Here is a 26,302-nt window from a genome sequence, read left to right as displayed (position 1 = left end):
CGGCAATGTTTATTTCCTGATGATCAGACTAACTAATAACTAATAATAATGGACTGTTGTCGTCTCGTCTGTGTAGAGTGCAAAGACGTCAACAAAGTGGCCTACTGTCCACTGGTGCTCAAGTTCAAATTCTGCAGTCGGGCCTACTTCCGCCAGATGTGCTGCAAGACGTGTCAGGGCCACTGAGCTCTGCGCAAAGCCGCCGCCGACGTCCGTGACGTAGCGGGAAGACCCGGAACAACGAGGCGACGCATCACAGTCGGCTGCGGAGCCAAACCACTGCTCAGCCGTCACGCTGACGCAAAAATTTGTTCACTTCTGTGAAGTGGAGCTCGAAAGAGGGATCGGTTGATGATGTTATTTTATTATAATAATAATTCCTGGTATCATCGTCGCGTCTTCCTCCGAGTTGCCGTTCGATCTAAAGTGCTGGACACGAGGCTGATGTGAAAACGCTGTTGCCGGGCGAACTTTTGGTTGGGCAGCGTTCTTGCTACATTTCAACGGGATGTAAGTTGTTTTGGAACTTTAATGGAAATTAAAAGTGAATGGAATGTAAATGTTACAGTTTTAGAGCAGGGGTGTCCGAACTGATCTCCGAGGGCTGTTTTTGGAAATGATTAAATTAACTTGTTGGTTGCCATTGACGGCGATAGATGTCCAATCTATTTCGACTGGTGATCGAACAATAAGGATAATCATAAAAAGGTAGAAAATGTCCAGCAAAAGAAAAAAGTAGCATAAAAATCATAACCAAATTAGCTCATTTCATCACATTGGATTTGTTTTTATTCATTCTTATGTAAAACAAAACACTGAAATTCTATAGTGTCATTGATTTTGACCCATGAGCCTAATGTAAAGGAACTGTGACTAGCGCCATCTAGTGTTGAAGCCAAGAAGTGCAACAGAATGTAGGTTGAACTCAAGCTTCTTGTGTCGGACATATTCAATTATATTTTCACAATTTGCTGCGGCCCATAGTTTGGACACCCCTGTTTTAGAGCCTTTTTACTTTTATTTTTTTTTCCAGACCCAAATAAGAACACTGGGGATTATTCTTATAAAACTGGCATGCCAAATTCAAAATTGCAGTTTTTTTCCTCCACAGTTTACTTACTGTTATACAATCATGACAAAAACAAAAGCCTTTGTGAAAACGTGTCAGTCATCACTTTCATTCAATATACGTCGAATAATGTATTTTTTAATCGTCGGTTTTGGATTCCGCAACTAAAAAATTGTTAAAAACAGACCTAAATTGTGTTCCCCAGTGAATTGTAATCTAATCAAAGCACTAAAATATCTTTGTCTAGTTTTTTTCTGTTCTACGTCATCTGTAGTTAAAGGGACTATACGGAGTTTGTTACTTTTTTTTTTACTCATGACTGCCACCTCTGGCCTAATGATCAATTGCAGCTCGTCCATGGCACGCATGCTTGTTCGAGCACGAACTATTGTTGTTGAAATGTTCCCAGATCGACAGGAAGTGATCCTGAAATGTCCCCAAATCAACGAGAAGGGTCTGACTGCAGCCGCAGCCACGCTACAAACTACGCACCTCCAAACCACGCCTGCTGTTGGTACGGTGGCGCGAAGAATTCGTTTATTATGTGAAGTTCAAAGGGTTTTTGGGACAATAGGCCCTACCCCAATTCTTTAAATTTAACTAGACACAGGGGTGATGCGGATATTGCAATAACTAGATTGTGACCTTTGTCATGTTTGGATGTCATTTAATGTTGCGAATCAACCATTAATGTTGATACAATTCCTCCCATTATTGCATTATTTCTAGGGTTGTCAAACGATTAAAATTTTTAATTGAGTTAATCACAGCTTAAAAATCAATCGTAATTAATCGCAATTCAAACCATCGATAAAATATGCCATATTTTTCTGTAAATTATTGTTGGAATGAAAAGACAAAAGACGGATATATACATTCAACATACTGTACATAAGTACTGTATTTGTTTATTATAACGATAAATCAACAAGATGGCATTAACATTATTAACATTCTGTTAAAGCGATCCACGGATAGAAAGACTTGTAGTTCTTAAAAGATAAATGTTAGTACAAGTTATAGAAATGTTATATTAAAAGCCCTCAATGTTTTCGTTTTAATAAAATTTGTAATATTTTCAATCAAAAAATAAACTAGTAGCTCGCCATTGTTGATGTCAATAATTACACAATGCTCATGGTGCTGAAACCCGTAAAATCAGTCGCACCGAAGCGCCAGCAGAGGGCGACAAAACACCAAAAAAACAATAGTAACAAGTGGACATGACACTGTGTTGTCATTTTTAATCTGTTTGAGCGGGGCATGTGCGTTAAATGTGTCAAATATTATAACGTGATTAATTAAAAAAATTATTATGCCTGTAACGTTAAATACATTTAGAAAACGATTTAATTAAAAAAAAAAAAAAAATTTAAAAAAGGCATGGCCGATATTTTTTTGCCGATTCCGATACTTTGAAAATGACGTGATCGGACCCGATCGATCGGCATCGACATCTCTAGTTGAAAATATTTTGATTGAAGCAACTATTTTTTGATTGAAAATAAAGACACAAATCTACCTCCATATGGCTAAGCCCAGGGGATACAATTTCGACTGGGTTAACTACATTGGCACGACACCGGCGGGCGTACCATATTCAATGGCGATCTTGGCGAAAAGTATAGCTGTCCTAAGCAGCCTGATTTAGAATTCCCCTCAAGAATGATGGGAAACAAAAAAATGCTCATTGTCAACTATTATTATAAATATTCTTGTAAGTTAATTTAATTGCTGACACTGCGTTTCCGGGTCATCAACATGTTGTGCCCCCCCCGCCCCAAAAATCAAACTCCGCCCATGATTACAGAAAATAATGAACTTTATCACAATATTAGTATTTTCAACAACAATGAACCCATCCAATCAGCATCAGAAATGTAAAAACACTGAGTAGCAAGTATAGCAAAACTGCAATTAAATTAACTGTAAAAATCCCGTATAGTCCCTTTAAATAAATTTTAGGTTACATTTTAACTTTGGCAGTGACTGAACATTTCAATTCCTTCAGCCAGTTAGAACAAAAAAGTCCAAACTGTGCTCGTGGTGCTAATCATGGTAAATGCTGGTCGTGTTATTGTCATGTTTGTACCTCACACTGGGTGTTTGTTGTAGAATTGTATTGTACAGCAAAAAGAGGACATTACATCCCGTCGCCGACAAGCCATCACTGCCGGCTCAGGAAAGGGAAGCTTTATATGGGATTCATATTTTGTTGCTGCTGCTGCTACTTTTTTGGCAGCCAACATTCTTTGAAGGAGGCCGTCGGAAGTAGAAAGGACAGCGTGGATTCAAAACGCTTGGACTAAGTGAAATCAAGCTGGTACTCGTTGCTGTGAACTTTTTTTTTAATGTCCCGTTGCTTGCTTACATACTAAAAAAAAAAGAATGAAAAGCATTGTGATGAGTTGCATATATTTTATATTCAGTATTAATGTTGCTACACTGTTACTAATCCCCCTCAAATGTAAATTATATGCTAATTTATTGTGTTGTCTCACGTGTACATTTATTTTCACTGCATGCTAAATTGATGTTTTAGCATTTTGGGGGGAAACAATGCAGTGACGCAGTTGGTGCTAAAATGTCAGATGTTAGTAAAATGCTAGCTGCTAGCTACATTTTTTCCTGTTTCACCATCTTTTTTTTGGGCCACGGCACATATTTTACGTGACAAAAATAAATAGGGTGATGTCACGACTCACTTAGAAGCCGGAACTTTTGTCGCAACAGTTTGGGAAGATGTCCCAGCTTTTAACACAGAGCCCCGCTAATGTTCGGGATCATGTTTGTGAGTATTTTCACGCAGTGAAGTTGCATTCCACGGCCAAGTGTGACGTATAAATTACCTGTGGCAACAACTGCTTTCAACAAGAAGGGAAAAGAGGGTGTTAAACTTGACACCTCAGTTCTTTCTCTCCACTGCTATACTCGTGATTTTAGGTAGCACAGATTGTACTAAGTGATTTACACGTGTGAAGTCTTTCAAGTCCCAAGTTGAGATGGAATTCAAGTTATATTGCTATTTTTTCTCCCCTTCTTTGCACAGACTGAACTTAAAAGCAGAGACGAGACGACATAATAAGGCCGATAAGGGAGATTTAGGTTCGGCCATGGAAGTTCATCAGTGCAAAATTTCCCAGACTTGAGTCCATTTTACAAGGGAATAATCTCACTGAACTCAACATTTGCTTTCAAAACATTAGAAAGGATTACATTAACTCATTGACTGCCATTGACAGTGAGTCATAATATTACCAGATTAAAGTAGTAATATTAGAAAGAAAAAAGTCATACATGGTATAAGACAGCCCTGATTATAAGAAGACCCCCTCTTTTTCAAGACTCAAGTTTGAAAAAAGACTTTTTGAACACCGAATTAATTTTTATACAGAAAATAATTACAGTATATCCGAAACAAATGATTCTAAAAATATATTGGAGAGAAAAAGCATATTATTTTGCCTCATTCAAATCTTAATATCTGAACATTTAAATATGTAAAGTAAAGTGCAATCACATTCGTAAATGAATGGCTTCTGGTTTTTGAAATGTAAATAAACCAATCTATTGTGATAAAACAACAAAATTGCAATAACTGCATTAACCATCAAAGTGAAGTCTAACTGTAACTGTAGTCTTGAAACATCTGAATAAGGAAAAACATTGCAATAAAATAAATAGGGCTGCAGCTAGCGAATATTTTAGTAATCGAGTAATCGACTGAAAATTCTATCGATTAATCGAGTAATCGGATAAAACATATTTTTATTAGGTAAAGAGCAATTTAAATATACATGCGAAAAACAAGACATTTTATCTAATATTGAACCATTTTCAGTCAATGTCTTCATTTTCGATGTACATTGTTGAAAACAGCCAACAATTGCATCTCAGATGTGACTAGAATAAAAAAAGACTAATTCACTTTTCACTGATTTCACTCAAAAAAAACTTCAACATCTTATTAAAAAAAAGGATTTCTTACCTAAAAATGTCATTACGCTTGATAACACACATCACTTAAAAGCTTGGTGTTTTTTCCCACGTGTTTCAATTAAATTTCCATTTGTGTCAAGCTATTTTTAAATTCTAGTTTTAAGTTAGTCTAAACTGTAAGTCCTGATAGGATTTGGAGTTTTTGCAGTGTTCAAAATAAATGTATGATCGTTGCTGTATTGGAGCACATTAGGGACTAAGGCGGCAGATTATTTTCGATTATTTTAGTAGTCAATCGATGAAGTAGTTAGTTCGAATAATCGAGTAATCCGATAAGGAACATACAAAATTAAAATACCTGAGCTGAGCCTCAAACGGTATAAAAAAATAAATAATGAGGATCAATGTAGAACAAACGATCAATTGGCTAACTTACAAAGCAAAAGTCCCCTAGCTTAAATGCTATAAAATCCTAACGTTATTTTTTATTAATTCTTTTTTTTTTTTTTTTTTTTACAATGCTCTTAACAAATGGTTCGGACACATATTCCCACAAAAAACGGCTAAATATACCTATAAACTACATTACAAATTCATTAAAAAAAAAAATTAGTTCAAAGTAAAAAACCCATCTTATGTTGGTCTTAACAGGGAGCTGGATTCAGCCATGTAAAATGACGAAGGCTAGAGGGCAGTGTATCCACCCAAATCAATAAAACTAAATGCAAACACTTTCAAAACAAAACCATTACACCTCTTTAATTAAACGAATCGAAGCAGCATAATTTAATTCGAATCTTATTTTCTAATCGAATACTCGAGTTAATCGATTAATTGTTGCAGCACTAAAAATAATGCAAACTAGTTAAACTTGAGAGTAGCTGAGATCTGTCATGACAGAACATTGCTTCAATGATATCTGGCGCCATCTAGCGTCGTGAATGGGTATAATGTCTAGACCGCGAATATAAGACGACCCCCTCTTTTTCAATGTTATTTCAATGTATAAAACACCGTCTTATATCCGGGCCAATACGGTAATACTATGAAAAATTATTTACAAGATAAAAATCGTAATGTTACAAAAATGTATTATAAAAGTATAAGTGTAAGCAGAGGTGGGTAGTGTAGCCAAAAATTTTACTCAAGTAAGAGTACCGTTACTTCAAAATAATATTACTCAAGTAAAAGTAGCCATCTCAAAAATGTACTCAAGTACAAGTTAAAAAAAAGTATTTGGTGAAACGATGACTCAAGTAATGAGTAACATTGTGAGTAACTGCTTATATTTTTGTGGTATTTTTTTTTCTGAGCACAAAGTTATCTATATGGACTATTGTTATAATGATACTGTACAATAAACCATTACATTACAACACTAAGCCAAAGAAATACAAAAAAAAAAAAAAAAAGATTGAACTCCGACAGAAAAAAAAAGACAGAAATGAAGCATTGTTCGTTCAAAGAGCATGACTGCCCTCTGGTGGGGAAAATAGTTCCGAGTTTGAATAGTGAAGCGTTCCTTTAGAATTATTATTTTCAAATTAAAAGTATCATATGTCCGGTTTTCCGTGGTCAATTGGTGCCAAATAAAAACTGGGAGAGAGGTTAAAATCCGCAGTTTCGAGTCATGTTGAGGGCAGCACTCTATATCAAATAGGGTTAGGGTTAGGTTAGACACTATAAAGACACCATATGATTGAACAGGCTGGCGTGAAGATAGAATGGCAAGCTTGCGTCTGATTGGTATAATGGAGGCGTGTGATTATTGTTGCTAAGTCTCAATGGTGAAATCGGTGGAGCTAACCCGGTAATACACTAGGCGCTAAGTCTCAATGGTGAAATCGGTAGAGCTAACCCGGTAATACACTAGGCGCGCCTCTACTCTTAGCATTGCTAGCAATAAAAATAATGCATCTAATATGTAGAATAAAGAGGAAAACTGTAACGTCTCTTGTGTAGCCCAAAGTAGGGGAGTAAGACTAGAGTTTTTTCTTCAAACATCTACTCAAGTAAAAGTAAAAAGTATAGCTTGGTAAAACTACTCTTACAAGTACATTTCTCTCAAAAAGTCAAGTAAACGTAACGGAGTACATGTAATGCGTTACTACCCACCTCTGAGTGTAAGTATTATTATAAGAATGAAATTATATTACATAACGTTACGTAATATGAGATTAAAGTAATATGGGATTAAGTATACGTATATCTTTACGTAATATTACAAGAAAAAACTTGTAATATGAGAATGAAATGTTTACTAGTATATTATGAGAAAAAGTTGTAAAGTTACGTATCTTTACGTAATATTACAAGATTAAAGTCGTAACATTAAAAGAATGAAGTCATTCGTAGTAATACTACGAAAAAAGTCAATTTTACGAAATAAAAATCATAATATTACGTAATTAAAGTCATAATATTACGAGAGGTAAAGTTGTATTACTACATGAAGTCATATGAAGTCATACATAGTAATACTACGTAAAAAGTTCCAATATTACGAGATAAAAATCGTGATAGTACAAGAATGAAGTCATACATTATAATATTACGTGATTAAAGTCGTAATATTATGAGAAAAAAGTATTATTATTAGAAGTTATATTACATAACGTTATGTAATATTGCGAGATTAAAGTAATATGAAAATATTACGTATCGCTATGTAATATTACGAGAAAAAGTTAAGTTCCGTAACTTTATGTAATATTATGAGACTAGTCATAATATTACAAGAATGAAGTCATATGTATTAATACTATGAAAAAAGTCAATATTACTAGATAAAAACTGTAATATTAGAAGAATTAAGTCATACATTGTACTATGACAATATTAAAGTATTATTACGAGAAAAAGTTGTAAAATTACGTAACTACGTAATATTACGAGACTAAAGTCATAATATTACAAGAATGAAGTCATACATAGTAATACCACGAAAAAAAAATCAAATATTACAAGATAAAAATCATAATATTAGAAGAATGAAGTCATACATTGTAATATTACGTGATTAAAGTCGTAATATTATGAGAAAAAAGTATTATTATTAGAAGATATATTACATAACGTTGTAATTACGAGATTAAAGTAATATGAGATTATGTATCGCTATGTAATATTACGAGAAAAAGTTGTAAAGTTACGTAACTTTACGTAATATTATGAGACTAAAGTCATAATATTACAAGAATGAAGTCATACATAGTAATACCACGAAAAAAAAAATCAAATAAAAATCTAATACTAGAAGAATGAAGTCATACATTGTAATATTACGTGATTAAAGTCGTAATGTTACGTGTAAAAACAATGTTATGAGAATGAGGTTATATTACAAAACATTACGTAATATTACGAGATTAAAGTAAAATGAGATTTAAGTAATATTACATATCTTTACGCAATATTACAAGAAAATTTGTAATGTTACATAATGAAAAAAGTCCTAATATTATGACATTAAAGTCACAACATTACGTATCTTTCCGTAATAATGAGAAAAAAGTAATGTTACGTAACTTTACGTAATATTATAAGATTAAAGTCGGAATATTACGAGAAAAAAAAGGTTGTAATATTATGAGATTAAGGTCGTTATATTACTTATTTTGACGTTACGTGAACCAAAAGTAGTTTGGTTTCACAGGCTTCCACTTTTGCCGACATAAGGGCTGTGTGAAAACAAAACTGATTTTGGCTATGAGCTAGCGTAGCGCGAGCCAGGCGCTACAGCACGGCGGTTAAACTTTGGCCCAAACCAACGAATCAACTTGTTGGTTTTTCATCGTTGTTAGTCTTTTAAAATTCATACCACTGGCACCTTGGTATTGTCGGTGGAGTAGCGGCATACGGCCCGTAATGAAACTCAAAATTTAGCATTTGATTCAGTTCTACATGTCATTATACGTCGCTGTGATTGGATAATTTCAAATGAAATGGTGGTTAGGAATCTTTGATTCTGTCTGCTCTTCATGTGCAAGTCCCGGTGTTTGAGGTGCTAACAACAACAAGCTGCTCATCATCACAGCCAAACGCGGCTCTGTCTACAATCAAATGGCTGGCGATGAAAGCTCCGAGTGTTGCGGACACTTAAGGCTTGAACAAAGGACAGGAGGATGAGGACCTCCAGATGGTGTCCTCAGACACAGAGCATGCTGACTCCAAATTCGAGTCTGACAAGCTGGAATGCCGGCACCTACTATCTGCTGAGGTCTGCTCGGGGCTTGTGTTTATTCCCACAGCTGATGCCCAGACCGGATTGTCGCTGACAGGATGAAAGTATCATAAAGGAAAGTGCCGCAGGACGACATCAATGATTTGAGGAGAAAATATTCAGCTGTGATGACTTCAGAAATATTAGAAGATTTTGATACGGGATCTCATGCCGCAACTGAGTTGCAATAGGAGTGTTGAATCACCAGCCAATAAAGCCAATACACAATTAGGAGCAGTGTTGTCAATAACGCGTTATTAAGTAATACGTTACCTTCATCTGATTACTTTCAGTAACGAGTAATCTAACACGTTCATTTTTCCAAACCAGTAATCTGATTAAAGTTAGTTTCCTTAATGCCTGTGCATTACTATTTTGTTATTGCCTCATAATGTATGTAGACTGAAGAATATTGTAGCCATGTATGAAGAGCATTTTAAATAGAAAATGTAAGAAAGGTTCGTACTACATGTTAGTTTCCGTGGTAACCGCTCACAGTTACAGTGGGGCAAATAAGCATTTAGTCAACCACTAATTGTGCAAGTTCTCCTACTTCAAAATATTAGAGAGGCCTGTAATTGTCAACATGGGTAAACCTCAACCATGAGAGACAGAATGTGAAAAAAACCCCAAGAAAATCCTATTGTTTGATTTTTAAAGAATTTATTTGCAAATCATAAGTATTTGGTCAATACCAAAAGTTTATCTCAATACTTTGTTATGTACCCTTTGTTGGCAGTAACAGAGGCCGAACGTTTTCTTTAACTTTTCACAAGCTTTTCACACGCATCCGCGTCACACTTCCAGGTTTGGGAAAGCAGTATTGACGGAGTGTTAAAAATAGGGCTGTCAAAATTATCGCGTTAACGGGCGTTAATTAATTTTTTAAATTAATCACGTTAAAGTATTTGATGCAATTAACGTAGATGCCCCGGTCTGTGAGATTTAAATGACAGTACACAGTGAAACGCTCACTTGTTGTGTTTTATGGAGTTTTGCCGCCCTCTGCTGGCGCTTGGGTGCGACTGATTTTATAGGCTTCAGCATCTATGAGCATTGTGTAAGTAATTATTGACATCAACAATGGCGGGCTACTAGTTTATTTTTTGATTGAAAATTTTATAAATTTTATGAAAACGAAAACATTAAGACGGGTTTTAATATAAAATTTCTCTAACTTGTACTAACATTTTTCTTTTAAGAACTACAAGTCTTTCTATCCATGGATCGCTTTAACAGAATGTTAATAATGTTATTCCCATCTTTTTGATTTATTGTTCTAATAAACAAATAGTCCTTATGTACCGTATGTTGAATGTATATATCCATCTTGTGTCTTATCTTTCCTGTTGAGGTAATTATCGAGGTTTGATTGATTAAATATTTGCTTGATTGATTGATTGAATATTTGCTTGTGCTCATATGTACCATAAATAATACATATTGCCATATTTTTCTTATTGATATAACCAGTAAATGATTATTGCTTGCTATACTAGGTTGTAGTATGATGCTTAAGTGTTACAAAGAGTAAAAGAGGGTCGGGATGACAACTGTCTTGCTTCATGGCCGCGTCATTGCGTAATCTTCCGAGACATCTTCAGCACCTGGCGTCTGGACTTTAGTCTAGACCTTCGAGGACAATTTTCCATCCGAGGACATCTTCCATGGCCGCAGCGTTACATAACTGAAGTGTCTGGGTCATTTTGACCATTGTTTACATGAGCCTTTGCTTACACACGTGTACTCACTTAGTTCCACCTACATGCACACACATATCCAATCAAAATCACATGGGTGTCTCCAGCTTGCTTCCCCCTCCCTCAGGGCGGCACCCATTTTGTATTAGGACAAACCCCTAAATAAAAATACCAAGGAGGATTTTTCTTTAGATCAATTTTGGTGACTGGACAGCGAAATCTAACATTCCTCTGGCTAGTCACTCTTTTGCTCTCCTTGCTCATTGCAACAATAATTTACAGAAAAAATATGGCATATTTTATAGATGGTTTGAATTGCGATTAATTGCAATTAATTAATTTTTAAGCTATAATTAACTCGATTAAAATTTTTAATCGTTTGACAGCCCGAGTTAAAAAACTTAAAAAATGCAAATTATCCTTGTAGTTACGCGTTAGAAATGACATGGTTGTTTCGACGAACTCATCCAAAGTTTATATTTATAAAATTAAACCAAAATCCGAAAAGCTCTTCACCTGCCTCAAAGAGCAAACTCAAAAGATCATAGTTTAGGTTTGAACTAATAAAATCTGGACATTTCTGACACACCTCTCAGACAGCAACCTTTCTGGCCAAGACCTTTAACTTGCTACTTTCCATCTTTTCCTTTACAGACTGAACAATGGACTTCATTACTCACTAAGCTTTTCCACAGCCTTATTAGGTAGGCTCGGAAGTGTTCTCGTTTGTTCTTCGAAGCATATATTCCAAGCTTCTGCAGGTAGCCGGGTCACCTCTCTGTGTTCCAGGTAAGTGCATTACATGCATAAAGAATCGATAGCCAATTACTTAGACCACCGGACTGGAAAAAACAGAGGCGCACGTTTGGAAGGTCTTTCTGAGTACGCAAGAGGAAAAGAGTACTAAATCCATCAGAGTTGAATTACGATCTTTTCCTGCTCCTCAAAACGACAGGCGGCTAATGAGGACAAATGGTAATGGAGGTTATTACTCTGGTGGCGTTCATTGACATGCTATATCTGTCCCACTTTCGCTGTCCTCATGTCCTTAACTGCATCAAGGACGATGTCCGGTCTCATTTTTGACAGCTAGCTTGCAGCTACTACGATGCCTTTTTTTGGGTTCTCGGGAAACTTAAGAAGGTGTCCAATGAAGTTAAGAGATAAACTACATTTCTTCCATATGAATCCAAATCCAAAAGATAAAAGCAGTTCAGATTGTTGGCTGTCCAACATTTCATGATACAGCAATGAATTAGCACAACTTCCTGATTTGATTTCAGACATTCTGTTTGGTGTGACATGATAAAGAGAGACAGATGAATGAATAATGAAGTACCGGGCGTCTGTGAGCCTATATTAATGTATCGTCCTTGTACAAATTTCGAACTGAGTGTTCATCCAAGAATAAGAAGGCTCAAGATGGACAACTTGAGTGAAGCATGAAACAGTTGTAGGATAATACTTGAGGAATTGGACTTCAATTTTCCAATACCGTAATTCACTTTTTGTTATCCGTCAAATCGGACATACGGTTTGAGTCCTTAGAGTCATTGTCATCAGAGAAATCCCACCAGAACCTTCTGTCTTTACGCCTGGGTGTCCTCTTTGCCAACAGTCTGCAGGCGCTTGCTTGAAATTAAAACCACAGAGGTGAGAATATTATGTCCTACTCCCGTTAGCTAACAAATGACCTACTTCTTCAGTCGCTGGCCCACTTTGCTCACAGCTAGTCATTAGCTTGCCAATAACACCTGCTCACTTTCACTCAATTTTGGGGGAAAACACACTTCGTAGTACGACACTGCATTACTGCAACATCCTGACTTTGTGTTTTACAATATTTAAAGTTATTTTGTTCATTGCTTTTGTTCAAGGTGGTGGGTATATTGTGTGTGCTTAACTCATTTGCTCCCAAAAACGTATAAATACGTTCTATTTTTAATTGTTTTACGTTTTTTTTTCACAAGAGACATCTCTAGGTTCTGATGCAATTTAGCTCCAAAGCACAATGCTGAAAATCCATTTTAAAGCAATAAAACTGGCCACTGGAGGGCAGTAGCGCATTTAATAAGACCCGCAACCCGATTCAATGGGACGAATAGCCAGGCCGCACGGCCGGGGCGCTGGCGGAAGACGACCGAATGGACGTCCAGGATGCCAGGCAGCGGACAATCGAGCAGAACGACCGGGACCACCAGTGTAGCGGACGATGCCGTTGAGTCCGTGCTGCTCGCCGAGCAGAGCCCGCACCACCGTGCTCGGTCGCTCGCGTCCTCCGCACCCTCCAGTGTCCCGTGACTCAGCCAGAAACGCGCACGGCCAAACCAGTTTCCCCCAGGAACACAAGTTCCCCAGGCGAACTCCGCCACGAGGCAGTGGTCACCACAAAAGAAAGACTAAAAAAAATCCATCTTGATGAGAGGCGGCGATGAGGGAAAAGTTTACCCCGGCTGTCGCGGCAACAACAGCATCATCTCTCTGTTCAATAGTATAGTTATGTGTAAATAAATTGTTACTTTCTATCAAAAGCTCTATTTGTCTTGTTGTTTATGTTATTTTGTAAGAGGAAAACATTATTCAGATGTTTGGAATGTCACAAAGCAAAAAATTGCTGCGTTAAAGTCAAAGTTATGTTTGAAATGTACGCTTTTAGAAAAAGCTCAATTTCTCTGTTTTTTCATCAGAAAGTGGAAAATTGCTCAAACTAAGCTATTTTCTAATGCTGATTTCTAAAGGAAGGAAAATGATATGAACTAACTTTTTTTCCTGCTGAAAGAAAAGAGTCCAATCTTTCTTTTGGTGGGTTCCATGTTAATATAGCAATAGAACAGAATTTTCAGTGGGCCTTTCAAAATCAGTCAAAATCCAGTAAAATGGCCGGGAGCGAAGTGGGTTACACCGGTGAAAATGGCTGGGAGTGAATGAGCTATAAAAATCGGTGCGGGATTATATTATTGCGGGCCTGTTGACTATACACGAATTGATATAGAAGCTGTAGAATTGATTCTAAGGCAACGTTCATACCGCAGGTCTTAATGCACGAATCCGATTTTTTCGTGTTTTTCCCGACTCGAGTGAGGCATTAACTTGACGGTCTGAACGGGACAAGACGCATAGAAGTAGACCATTTTAAATCTGATCTGTGTCACTTTCGTATGTGGTTTAAATCCGATCTGGGCCACATTTTTCCAGAACGTCGCCGCGGTCTGAACCGGCAAGTCTCCGAAATCGGAATGAATACAGCAATTACGTCATCAAAGAGCGAGAAAGTACGCTATGGTAGCGGTGCACCTGTCCATTAGTGCCTAACTTGCCTTGAACACGGCTTTTGGGGAAGGGTCGGGCTTGGCAACAGTCATAAAAAAATAAAAATGGGTTGAGGATAAGCCTAATAACGATAAATTCAAAATTGCTTACATGGCCGAGAGTCGCTGCAAAGTGCCCGTATGTGTGTGTGACATGCACGGACAGTGCGTGCATGCTATCGATCCACAGAAACTTTGAATATAAGCCTAAATGGGGATTATTTATGTATGTTATTTGTGTCCTCTTTTTGGAAATCAAAATATAATCGCCCAGGAATGTTGGATGACAGCCAGCATGTGCAGTAGAGGAGTTCCAAAAAATCGATTATTACATGCATCGCGATTCGACACGTGACGATTCGATTACGATTCATAAAGGTTCAAAAACGATGTTTTTCCCTCATAACTTTATGGCAGCCGCTCGAAGCAGAACGAAATTCAAGACACGTCTGCCGCCGGGCACCGTTACCGGGCGCGCACGTTATAATGGATGCTGTCGGTTACTGAGAGAGATTTACTCCTTTTTAAAATACTGAAAAATAAATTCGTGTATTACACAGACTGGAACAGTTCTGTGCGCAAGTTATTTTTTGGAGCAAGAGGGGAAGAGAGAGAGTCCGTTGCTCCTTGTCATTTAGATGTCCAGCAGTAGTTTTAAGGCATTTCAATTGAAAAATGTCCTGAGTGTGTTGCTTAGAGCCGTGTGCATCAAAAAGAGGTGAGTACACGAACCCTCTTATACTATTTAGCCTTTATTGTTGTTGCTTTTGACATGTTAATAGTTCGTGCCGAGCGCTAAGCTAATTAGCTAATTCGCTAACATGTATTTCATATGCAGAACGTGTAAAGCCACGATTAAGTACAGCGGTAACACTACAAACATGCAAAATAGTACAGAATTCTGTGAAAACAAAGTATATTGGTTAAAATAAGTCTTATTTCTAAAGACACTTTGTTTCCAGGAAAGGTGAAATTCATTCCACCTGTGTAAATTTTATTGTATTGTTGACAGAAATAAGTATTCCCTTTAAAATAGTTAATGTTTTTGCACTTTCTTGTAAAAAAAAAATAAATAAAAAAGCAGCTTAAGAGCAGCTTTTTGTTGTACGGGCATGTTTCCATCGCTCCTGTTGAATCATTAAGATATTTTAAATCAATAATGGACATAAATTTGTCTGGCTACTGTATTAAGTAGCAATGCACGATGCATCGATAATTGTCAATACCGCGATCATCGTTCAATAATCAGATCGTAGCACCCTGAATCGTAATCGAATCGAATCGTGGGGTGCCTAAGATGGCACACTCCTAATGTGTAGTCGTTTGTTTTGATTCTTCTGCGCATGTGGGTCTTCTTGCTCAGCGCGTGTCGGACTGCGAATTAGTGCGCATGCGTAATACTTGAACGGTCTCAATGGACAAAGGCAGTCTGAATGGACACGCCAAAAAAACAGATATGACAAAATATTGGATTTGTGCATTAAGACCTGCATTATGAACATAGCCTAAGATTCTGTATCAATTCGTAGTCATTCATTATGATTTTCCTAGTTTAGTTTATCAACTCTTCTGTTATGCATAGATTTTGACTAGTGCTGCAAAAATGTTTTTTTAATTATTATTATTATTATTTTTTTTATGTTTGTTTAAAATGGTATCAAGCCTGATGCTTGTATTAAGTCCACAGTTACACATTAGCTTAGCTCATGTGCTAATCACTTATGCTACCTGGACACAGAAGTTCTTTAGCCTGCTTTTTCCAGTTTTACCTCCTTTTCTAAAAAAGCTAACATCTTTACAGGCACTTGGGTCATTGTCTGCGTTCACCGAATTCAAATCCTGGCTGGTATTATCGATTAACATGTACGTTTACCAACTATTTAAAAAATATGTATATGCTGGTTAGCACTTTACATCACCATTTTTACCCTAAACAAGACATCCTGTTTATAACTTTTGTATAACGCGGCAGCGGTTATCATTAACAAGCAGCATGAAGACCAAACACACTAATTGTATTGACAGAGCCGTACGAATGTCGTGGATAAAGTTGTCAATCACACCTTTTAACTTGTCCCAGGACATCCAGATGACACATTCGGCGACTTGCACATCGGTCCTGCGGTGGCACCTGTTTTAGATTAGTGGTGGCTAATATAACATTAACTCCGCTTCCTGTTCCACATGCACGTTTAAGCATAATCCCAGAAGTGCGGTTGGGAAAAAAAAAAATGTTGCGCTTGCCAAACGCAGCTTCTGGTCACACGTGCCGGTCGGTGGTGGATCATTAAGCTCGAAACCACCAAAGTCTGAATAAGGATACTGGCATTGTCTGCTGTAATGCGACGAAGTGTTTAACATTTGTTTGAAATATAGTGAGCCCCCGTTTCCATTGGGTGATATATTCCAGATCAATTTGCGATCAATGAAAATATTAGCTCATTCGAAGCTCAGGAATACGAAGTGTGCGCATAGAATTTGTCACTAGTAGACGTCCAATCCATTTGAAATGGGTACTAAAAAATCTGGGATTAGCGAGTTTGTGAACAATGAACCGTATTGGGGTTCAAGGGTGATAGTCATAAGTTAGGAATAGGGAAGCCCGATCCGATCACATGCGCGGAAATCGGGGCCGATCATTTTCAGAGCATTGTAATTAGTATAAAAAGAACCGGTTTTGAATATCTATCCATTTTATTTTATTTTAAGGGCTACAATGCAACAAAATAATCAAGATGAACAAGGATATTGTCAAAAAAAAATAAAATATTATGTTTCGCTAGCTGTCGAGTGAAGCTAACGGTAAGATAGCATCATGCAAAAGTGATCATGTCAGCATAATAAAATCGATTAAATGGATTATAATCAATAATAATTAGTTGCCAACGAATTTGATAATTGATTTTTGCCGAATCAATTTTTACTGAATCAAAAATATTCCATGAGCGTTAGATTGTCTTGAGTCGTGTGTGTTTTTAGATCTGCCGCCGTCAGAGGTGGGTAAATGAAGCCAATTGTATTGTTTGTATTTTTTTGTTGATGAAACGTTACTACTTAGCAATAAGCTAGTTAGCGATTATGATAATCAGGGTCTTAAGTGTCCGTTTTTGTTCCGTCTTGGAGAAGCATATTAGCGCTTGAGTTATTGTTACATACAGTGGTTTTCTCATTTCTTTTCTTTTTTTTTAACCTTTCAACACAAACTCCTATTAAGACTGAATTGTCATACAAGAGAGTGTGCTATAAAACTGGATTTTGATTGTATTTATGAACAACTATTTGATAAAGTAAACGGATTCATCACAGTCTGTCTCCCTATTCGGTTTTGTTGTTTAGTTTTATTTAAAGAAAATAAATGAGTCATTGACACAATTTTTATTAGCACTTTGACCACAAGAAAAGAAATGCCAATCAGCAGCACTTTTTTTTATTTGAATGAACAGGACTTTTGTCTGATTTGTGTACTGAAAAATTATTTTATACTCAGAACCTTTATTAGAAACTTTAACAAGTTGTTAAATCGTAAGTTACGTCAGGAAGCTGTAATAAAGTATGATTTTTGAAGGAAATAGTCATCCATTTTTTCTTCATTGTTACTTACGACATGTCTAAAATTTCAAGTTAAATTGTGAAGGTAATTGAAAAAAGTGACATTTATCCAAAGAATATATTGTTTAATTAATCACCTGATTAATCAATTATAAATAATCATTATTTGCAGCTCTAACCTGAAGTAGGGGTGTGACAAAATATCGAAATGGTGATATATAGTGATACTTTGTATCCCGAAAAGTTATCGATGTGCTCCTGCCAAGAATTGAAATATCGTTTTAAAAAGGTGTCAATGTTTTAATTAAAAAAAAAAAAAAAAAATACATAAAATAAAAAAAAGCAAAAAAACAAAAACAAACAAAAAAGTATGCAATCACCAGTCTCGGACGCACACTCACTCAGACATTTTATCATGTAGAACAAAGCTTGAAAAATAATGAATTAGTTCAAAAGCGCAACTCTTTAGCATTTAGAAACACTAAAAGAAATGAATAGAAAATATTGTGGTGGTCAGTAAATGTTACTTTTATAGAGCAAGTGCAGGGAAATACATATGGAATCACTCCGTTCTGAGGAAAAAAAATATGGAATCATAAGAAACAAACAAAGAAATAACCAAAATACCGCATCTCTAGTATTTAGTTGCACCACCTCTGGCTTTTATGACAGCTTGCAGTCTCTGAGGCATGGACTTGATTAGTGACAAACAGTATTCTTCATCAAATTTGGTGCCAACTCTCTTTGATTGCAGTTGCCAGATCATCCGTGCAGGTCGGAGCCTTGCTGTGGACCATTTTTTCCACCACAGGTTTTCAATAGGGTTGAGATCTGGGTTATTTGCAGGCCATGACATTGACAGAATGAGTCTTTCTCCAAGGAATGCTTTAACAGTTTTAGCTCTGTGGCATGATGCATTGTCATCTTGGAAAATGACAAACATTTTAAATTGGAGAGATAAGAAAGCTGTCTAAAATTTCAATGTTAACTTTTGCATTTATTGAAGATTTAAACACAGCCATCTCCCCAGTGCCTTTGCCTGACATGCAGCCCCATATCACCAAGGACTGAGGGAATTTTCAGGCAATCATCTTCATAAATCTCACTGGAACGGCACCAAACAAAAGTTCCAGCATCATCACCTTGTCAAGAGTCAAGAATCTGCATTGGACAAGGTGTCAACAGTCAAAAATCTGCATTGGAGAAGGTGATGATGCTGGAACTTTTCTTTGGTGCTGTTCCAGTGAGACCTTAAATGGCCCAAAATTACGTAATTGCCTGGCATTGACTGCCACCGACAGCCATAGTCATAGAAAGTTCTCACTGCCATCCCTCACACTTCAAACGGATTGAACGTCTACTAGTGATAAACTAATTCCAATTCACACTAGAAGCTTGTTTTTCTGTTAATTAGTTGTTTGTAGAATATCCTAGAATGATTTCCTGACCAATGTATCGATAATCGTTGTATCGCCATATCGTCAGATCATCGTTATCGTGAGCTTTGCATCGCAAATTGTATCGTATCGTGAAGTACCAAGAGGCTCCCACTCCTAGTCTGAAGTGTGAAAATATTCAACATTTGGAAGTGTTTTTTCCCCCCTGCTTAGTACATTGCCGAGGTATCAGATCGGTACTTGGTATTGGCAGAACCTCGAAATCGGATGATTCGGACAAGAACTCAGGAATGATTTTTCGTAGTTTAAGCTTGCTAAGATTTTATTGTTGCGTCTTTGCTCTTTCATTAAAAAAAATAAATTCACAAATGTCCCAAAGTGTGCATCAACGGTGGCATTCCGTGTACAGATGTCTGGGAATGGCGCCACGAAGCTGAGTGTACTTCGAACAGCACCCGAGCTTTGAAGTCGCTTCCCCCACGACCTCACCTCTTGGCCTTCTTCTCTTTCATGATCTTTTTGCTCTCCTCCCGCCGCCGCTTGTTGACGGGGTTCCTCGGGTCGTAGATCTCAAAGGTGTCCTCGTCCTGCATGTTGGCGTCTTTCACTTTTCGGGACTGCTCGTCAAACTGCAGCACGTGGCCCAGCCTGGAAGACCAGAGAGCAGTCAAGAGTTCTGTATCATTAGCCACTTTCGGACTGGAGGAACCTGAGCACTCAGTTCCTATAACTATAGGCCTCTCCAGTAGTTCTAGGAACTATCCTTCACCAAGCAGTGGTGTTCGCACATGGGTAGTGCGCCCGATACGAAATAAAAGAAAATTTGGACGATTTTTAAGTCAGGACAACAAAGCAAAAAGACACATACAGTGTGGCAAATAGGTATTTAGTCAACCACCAATTGTGCAAGTTCTCCTACTTGAAAAGATTAGAGAGGCCTGTAATTGTCAACATGGGTAAACCTCAACCATGAGAGACCGGATGTGAAAAAAAAAAACAGAAAATCACATTGTTTGATTTTTAAAGAATTTATTTCCAAATTAGAGTGGAAAATAAGTATTTGGTCACCTACAAACAAGCAAGATTTCTGGCTGTCAAAGAGGTCGAACTTCTTTTAACGAGGCCTAACGAGGCTCCACTCGTTACCTGTATTAATGGCACCTGTTTTAACTCATTATCGGTATGAAAGACACCTGTCCACAACCTCAGTCAGTCACACTCCAAACTCCACTATGGCCAAGACCAAAGACCTGTCGAAGGACACCAGAGACAAAATTGTAGACCTGCTCCAGGCTGGGAAGACTGAATCTGCAATAGGTAAAACGCTTGGTGTAAAGAAATCAACTGTGGGAACAATTATTAGAAAATGGAAGACATACAAGACCACTGATAATCTCCCTCGATCTGGGGCTCCATGCAAGATCTCACCCCGTGGCGTCAAAATGATAACAAGAGCGGTGAGCAAAAATCCCAGAACCACACGGGGGGACCTAGTGAATGACCTACAGAGAGCTGGGACCACAGTAACAAAGGCTACTATCAGTAACACAATGCGCCGCCAGGGACTCAAATCCTGCACTGCCAGACGTGTCCACCTGCTCAAGAAAGTACACATCCAGGCCCGTCTGCGGTTCGCTAGAGAGCATTTGGATGATCCAGAAGAGGACTGGGAAAATGTGTTATGGTCAGATGAAACCAAAATAGAACTTTTTGGTAGAAACACAGGTTCTCGTGTTTGGAGGAGAAAGAATACTGAATTGCATCCGAAGAACACCATACCCACTGTGAAGCATGTGGGTGGAAACATCATGCTTTGGGGCTGTTTTTCTGCATAGGGACCAGGATGACTGATCCGTGTAAAGGAAAGAATGAATGGGGCCATGTATCAAGAGATTTTGAGTGAAAATCTCCTTCCGTCAGCAAGGGCATTGAAGATGAGACGTGGCTGGATCTTTCAGCATGACAATGATCCCAAACACACACAGCCAGGGCAACAAAGGAGTGGCTTCGTAAGAAGCATTTCAAGGTCCTGGAGTGGCCTAGCCAGTCTCCAGATCTCAACCCCATAGAAAATCTGTTGAGGGAGTTGAAAGTCCGTGTTGCCCAACGACAGCCCCAAAACATCACTGCTTCAAAGGAGATCTGCATGGAGGAATGGGCCAAAATACCAGCAACAGTGTGTGAAAAGCTTGTGAAGAATTACAGAAAACGTTTGGCCTCTGTTATTGCCAACAAACGGTACATAACAAAGTACAGTGGTACCTCTACATACGATCGCTTCGACACACGAACTTTTCGACATCCGACGTAAAATTTGACTCGCCATTTGTTTCTACATCCGACGACATGCTCGAAATACGACGACAATGACAGCACCGCAGACGAATGCACGGCGGATTTTTTTGTGTGACAAATCAACACAGGTTTCAGAAAAGGTTGGTACAGGTGGTGAAACAAGGAAAAAGTTGACGCTTACCTTCTAAATGAAGATGCAAATGACAGAAAAATATGAGCGTAGGGTGGGCATCCGTGAAATGGCTCAACAATACATCTCCACGGTCCTCCTCCGAACATCGTTCGCCAGTCTTTATAAATTAAGCTGACAATTGTTATTGTGGTAACATCTCCAGAGAAATCGCCAGCTTCGCCACGTTTTCATCATTTCTTTCACAACTTATTCAATAGTGAAATTGTAAATTAATTATATGACAACTGTCTGATTATCCCCTTATAATTATATATTTTCAGGTAGTTCATTCACAACGTCTGAGTGTATGTTGTCGGCGATTAGCCTAGCAATGATCTTAATTGTGGTTGTCAGCCCAAAACCCTCTAAATATATATTAAATGCATCTTACCAGATAAAAAATGACTACTACATTATCTGTGGTAGTCGTTTGGAGCCCAGTTTTCTCGTCGAATTGCAGCAGTTAATCTCGGTCCCCTCTCCGGGTCTCTCGGAATACGGTAAAACTTCAAGTCTCTCCGTCTATCTTCTCTGTTTTTGCAACCGACCGCCACACACGACTTCACCATTTTGATTATTAATGTTAACGAGCAGAAAAACACGCCATAATAGGAGGAATTTACGAAGCGCTAATGCATTAACATGACGAGTATACGGACAACATGGCGCGGGGGCGTGGCTGTGACGTCACGTGAGTAGGATCTATTGACCAAATACTTATTCTCCGCCATGATTTGCACATAAATTCTTTAAAAATCAAACAATGTGATTTTCTGTTTTTTTTCCCCACATTCTGTCTCTCATGGTTGAGGTTTACCCATGTTGACAATTACAAGCCTCTCTAATATTTTCAAGTGGGAGAACTTGCACAGTTAGTGGTTGACTAAATACTTCTTTGCCCCACTGTAAATATAAATAAATGTACACGACACCGGCTCCACTGTAGTGCCGTTCTTCTGGATGTGTTAGAGTGGCAACAACGAGACAGCAGCCGTGACGCAAAGCTACAGAAGCCTCCCGTGTTTATTTTTCTGGCCTTGCTCACTCAAGCGGGGGACGGAGTTAAAGTCGAGGCAGGAGGGCGAGGGGCGGCGGGGAGGGGGTCTGCGCCGACACAGATGGAATAGTTTACCTCCTCTGTCCCAGACTTGACTTCCAGTGTCTGACCTGTTGTAACCCACATTCTGAGTGTGCTGCCGCTACTGCTGCAGTGGCACACACTTCCCGCTGCTGTTTTTCCAGGAACTCTCGGGCAGCAGACCACCCCCCTTCCTTAGTCCTTGCCATACCTGGTGGGGGCGGTGCAGCGATATGTCTACCAACCAAGGCTTCTCTCAAATTCATTAGACCCCCTCCACTCACACACACTCCTGGAGACTAATGGCAACAACAGATTGTGTTATTCTAAATCTCTCATTCACACACATGGTATTCATTTCAAACTGGACTTGCTTTTAAGATCAGCGCCGAAAAACAGAATATGAGAGCGGAACATAGCGTCAGGACACATTTCCTGACGGCGGCCGGCTGACGCGTGCGCGTAACTGTACGTACCCCCTGAACTTTGGCACGCATTGGAGCGAGTGGAAGGTCCGCCGACGCGAATTTTCGGGTTAGGCAAAAAAACGACACGGTGAAACGTAGCAGGTGCAGCTAAACCACAGGCAAACTTGGTGTCAAATTTACTTACATTTTCTTTCAATAGCTGTCACCATACTCAAGTTTGCACTGAAATGTCACTGTCATCACACTGCTAATGCCACAACATTATCACATGCTTATCACTACGTAATATGTTGTCGGATATTTGTCTCAGTCTGGGTACTGCGTGTGCAGTATTTGCACAGTTAAATTATAGCATTTTTGCACTGTTACATACATATCTATGCACAGACTGTCATTTCATATCAAGTCAGCCATCTGCCTCCTAGTCTGAGGACAGTAAATTGTCATATATACGCACTGTTATACTACTTCTACCACACCACTTGCGACTAGCCACTTACTCAATTTATTCCCAATCTGTGTATACTAGGGGTGTAACGGTACACAAAAATCTCGGTTCGGTACGTACCTCGGTTTTGAGGTCACGGTGTGGTTCATTTTCGGTACAGTAAAAAAACAAAATGCAAAATATAAATGTGCTAGTTGTTCATTACACACTTTTGTGCTTAGCCTATACAAAGCTAGAATTCTGCTCAAAAAGTAGCGGGTATTTAAAGATAATAATCCAACAACAATTTTTGTTTCAGACCCTGCGTATTGGTCAGCTTTCTTTCTGAAAGAAAGAAGAAAAAAGAAGTCCTGTGCTAAAGAGAAAGCAATCCTAATGACAAAGATTTTAAAATGTATTTTACAAATGAAATGCCTCAATGAATCTTTTTTTTCTCTTATGAACGGTTTTCAAAAGCTTTATTGGTGGATTTTGTCAAGTTAAAGCGCCACACAGAAATTAAAAAATTTATTTGTGTAAGCAGGGTCTGTGTATTATTCTTATTTAATTACAGGTGTTTTAGCTCATTTCAATTTATTTTATTATGTGTTTATATTTTACAAATGTGATGTAGTATTCATTTTTATTGTATATTTTATGTTGTATAATTTTAGTTCCTATGTGAATATTAGTTCCTACTTGTTTTGTTGTGGTAGGAGGGTTTTGTATTGAACAGGGGGCAGTGTTGGTTATTATTATAGCAGAGAAGACAGCAGTAAATCAACAAAGCCAAGTCAACTGTGCCCCGATCTACCACTCAAGAGAGCTGATGGACTCAAAAAGTGGGTTACGATTGCATATTAGTTTGAAAATCGACCGGCTCCAACGTATTTTTACACGAGTGACTTCCGGTCTGCCCGATCCGACCTACCGGTAGTAGTATTGACGCAGGAGGGTCGCGTCTCACGTCAAATAATAAACTCTGCCGTTCTTTTCACGTGCGTCGTGTTGAGCCGCTTCTGGGACGCTTCTAACACGCGGCCGCCCTGCGATTGGTGTGCATTGGCTGTTTGACTTTAACGCCTGCGTTTCACTGCGTTCTCGCGGCGGCCACGTTGTTGCGCCGTTGACGTTTCTGGGTTATAATGTCCTACCGTGTTGGTCCTCATTATAGTAGAGAAGACTGAGTGAATATAATCTACACAAAGAAACTGTAACCCGATCAACTCACAGCCTCGAAAAGTAAGGGTTACATTACGCCAGAAACTCGTTCGGTACGCCTCCGTTCCGAACCGAGCACCCCGTACCGAAACGGTTAAATACAAATATATGTACCGTTACACCCTTATGCATTGCCTAGCATTCTTGGCATCCAATTGTCTAAGAGGGACCTCTACTGTATGTATATCCCAGCGTCCTCTTCATTCGCCCATCGTGTTCCGACAGCTTTACAAAAATGAAAAGTTACCAAGTGTTGCTGTAAAGCTCTAAATTGTATTATTTTTTGAGTTAAAAAATGATTTATCTAATTTTTAATCAATATATGGAATTCCTAGTACAGCAAAAAAATTACAAACAATTTTTATACTAAGTTCAATTGAATTACTAAATATTAAAATTATTAAATCAAAATTTGCATCACAGTCGTCAGGAAAAACCAAAAAGATAATGTAGTCTGAGTCAGGCATTAGTGGTCCTTGGGGTTTGCCTGATGCCTGTGGGCACCATGTTGGGTATTTTAGAGGAAAAAAAAAAATCTCCATAAGAAAAATAACCATTAAGCATTCGATTTTAACCCTTTGATTCCTAAGATCACGCCGGCGTGATCAACCATGTGACGTCTTTAAAGCTTACGTCAACTATGCATGACATCCCATTGCGCGGCGAGAAAAAAAACGTGGCTGGTATTAACGCAACATAAGGGCGTAATGACTTGGTTAAGCAACGCTCCAATCAAATCTATCAAAAATAAGATACCGTAATTTCCCGAATATAAGGCGCACCCGTGTGTAATGCGCACCCCAAATTTACTTGTAAAATCTAGGGAAAATTATTGTATCCGTGTATAACGCGGACCCTAATTTTAGCACCAATAAATAGAAGAATACAAGAAAACAGAGCTCGTGTACAGATACAGAAATGTCATTTTACTGACTGGTGAAACACAGCGCCAGCATAGCACATTGGTAGTTCAAAACATTACCGTAAACTGACAATATGTACGGTAATAATATTATCTGACGATTTCTTCAACTTAGCAGAATCCAGGAGAAAACAAAACAGATGTGACTTTTTGTTTAAAGGCTGCTGTATAACTTGCTCGTTTCATCGTGATGAATAAATGTTTCTTCAATGGATTGATACGGTAAAATAAAAGTGAGGATTTAAGTCGGAAATCGGAAAGAGCGCATTGCTGTACACTAGACTGTAACAATAGGAACTATTGCTATTTGGGTTTGAGTTTCCCGAGGGACAGCTATAGTTGACGGACACAGGAAGTCTGTGTTGTGTTACGTTTGTTATGGTCCGAGTTGCGGAGATGCAATAAACGTTGACTTAAATGAGTTCAAGATACTAAATTCTGCGCTTTATGAAGAGTAAAAAAAGCAAAATTTAACACAGACGAAATCATTCGACCAATCAGAGTGAAGTATTACCGAAACAAAATGGTGACATCACGTACCGTAATGGTCGGCAACAGATCGCCGCATACGTTTC

At 38.2% G+C, this 26,302-nt stretch overlaps 2 protein-coding genes across 3 annotated transcripts in view; one reads left to right on the top strand and one right to left on the bottom strand.

Annotated features, from left to right (window-relative positions):
• Nucleotides 1-3,762, top strand: part of adamts6 (ADAM metallopeptidase with thrombospondin type 1 motif, 6) — a 128,644-nt gene extending 124,882 nt beyond the window's left edge. For both annotated transcript variants that reach the window (XM_057818501.1, XM_057818500.1), the window contains one exon: nucleotides 77-3,762. In XM_057818501.1, coding sequence (XP_057674484.1) covers nucleotides 77-186 — 110 coding nt within the window. In that variant the 3' untranslated portion in view covers nucleotides 187-3,762. The remainder of the gene's footprint in view (nucleotides 1-76) is intronic.
• A 15,290-nt stretch (nucleotides 3,763-19,052) lies between these two features.
• cwc27 (CWC27 spliceosome associated cyclophilin) overlaps nucleotides 19,053-26,302 on the bottom strand; it is a 63,272-nt gene continuing 56,022 nt past the window's right edge. Inside the window, exon 14 of the mRNA XM_057819004.1 lies at nucleotides 19,053-19,832. Coding sequence (XP_057674987.1) covers nucleotides 19,670-19,832 — 163 coding nt within the window. The 3' untranslated portion in view covers nucleotides 19,053-19,669. The remainder of the gene's footprint in view (nucleotides 19,833-26,302) is intronic.

Source organism: Corythoichthys intestinalis, chromosome 17 (genome assembly GCF_030265065.1).
Source record: "Corythoichthys intestinalis isolate RoL2023-P3 chromosome 17, ASM3026506v1, whole genome shotgun sequence".
Classification (NCBI taxonomy): domain Eukaryota; kingdom Metazoa; phylum Chordata; class Actinopteri; order Syngnathiformes; family Syngnathidae; genus Corythoichthys; species Corythoichthys intestinalis.
Note: the sequence above shows the minus strand (reverse complement) of the source record. Positions and strands in the feature narration are given on the sequence as shown.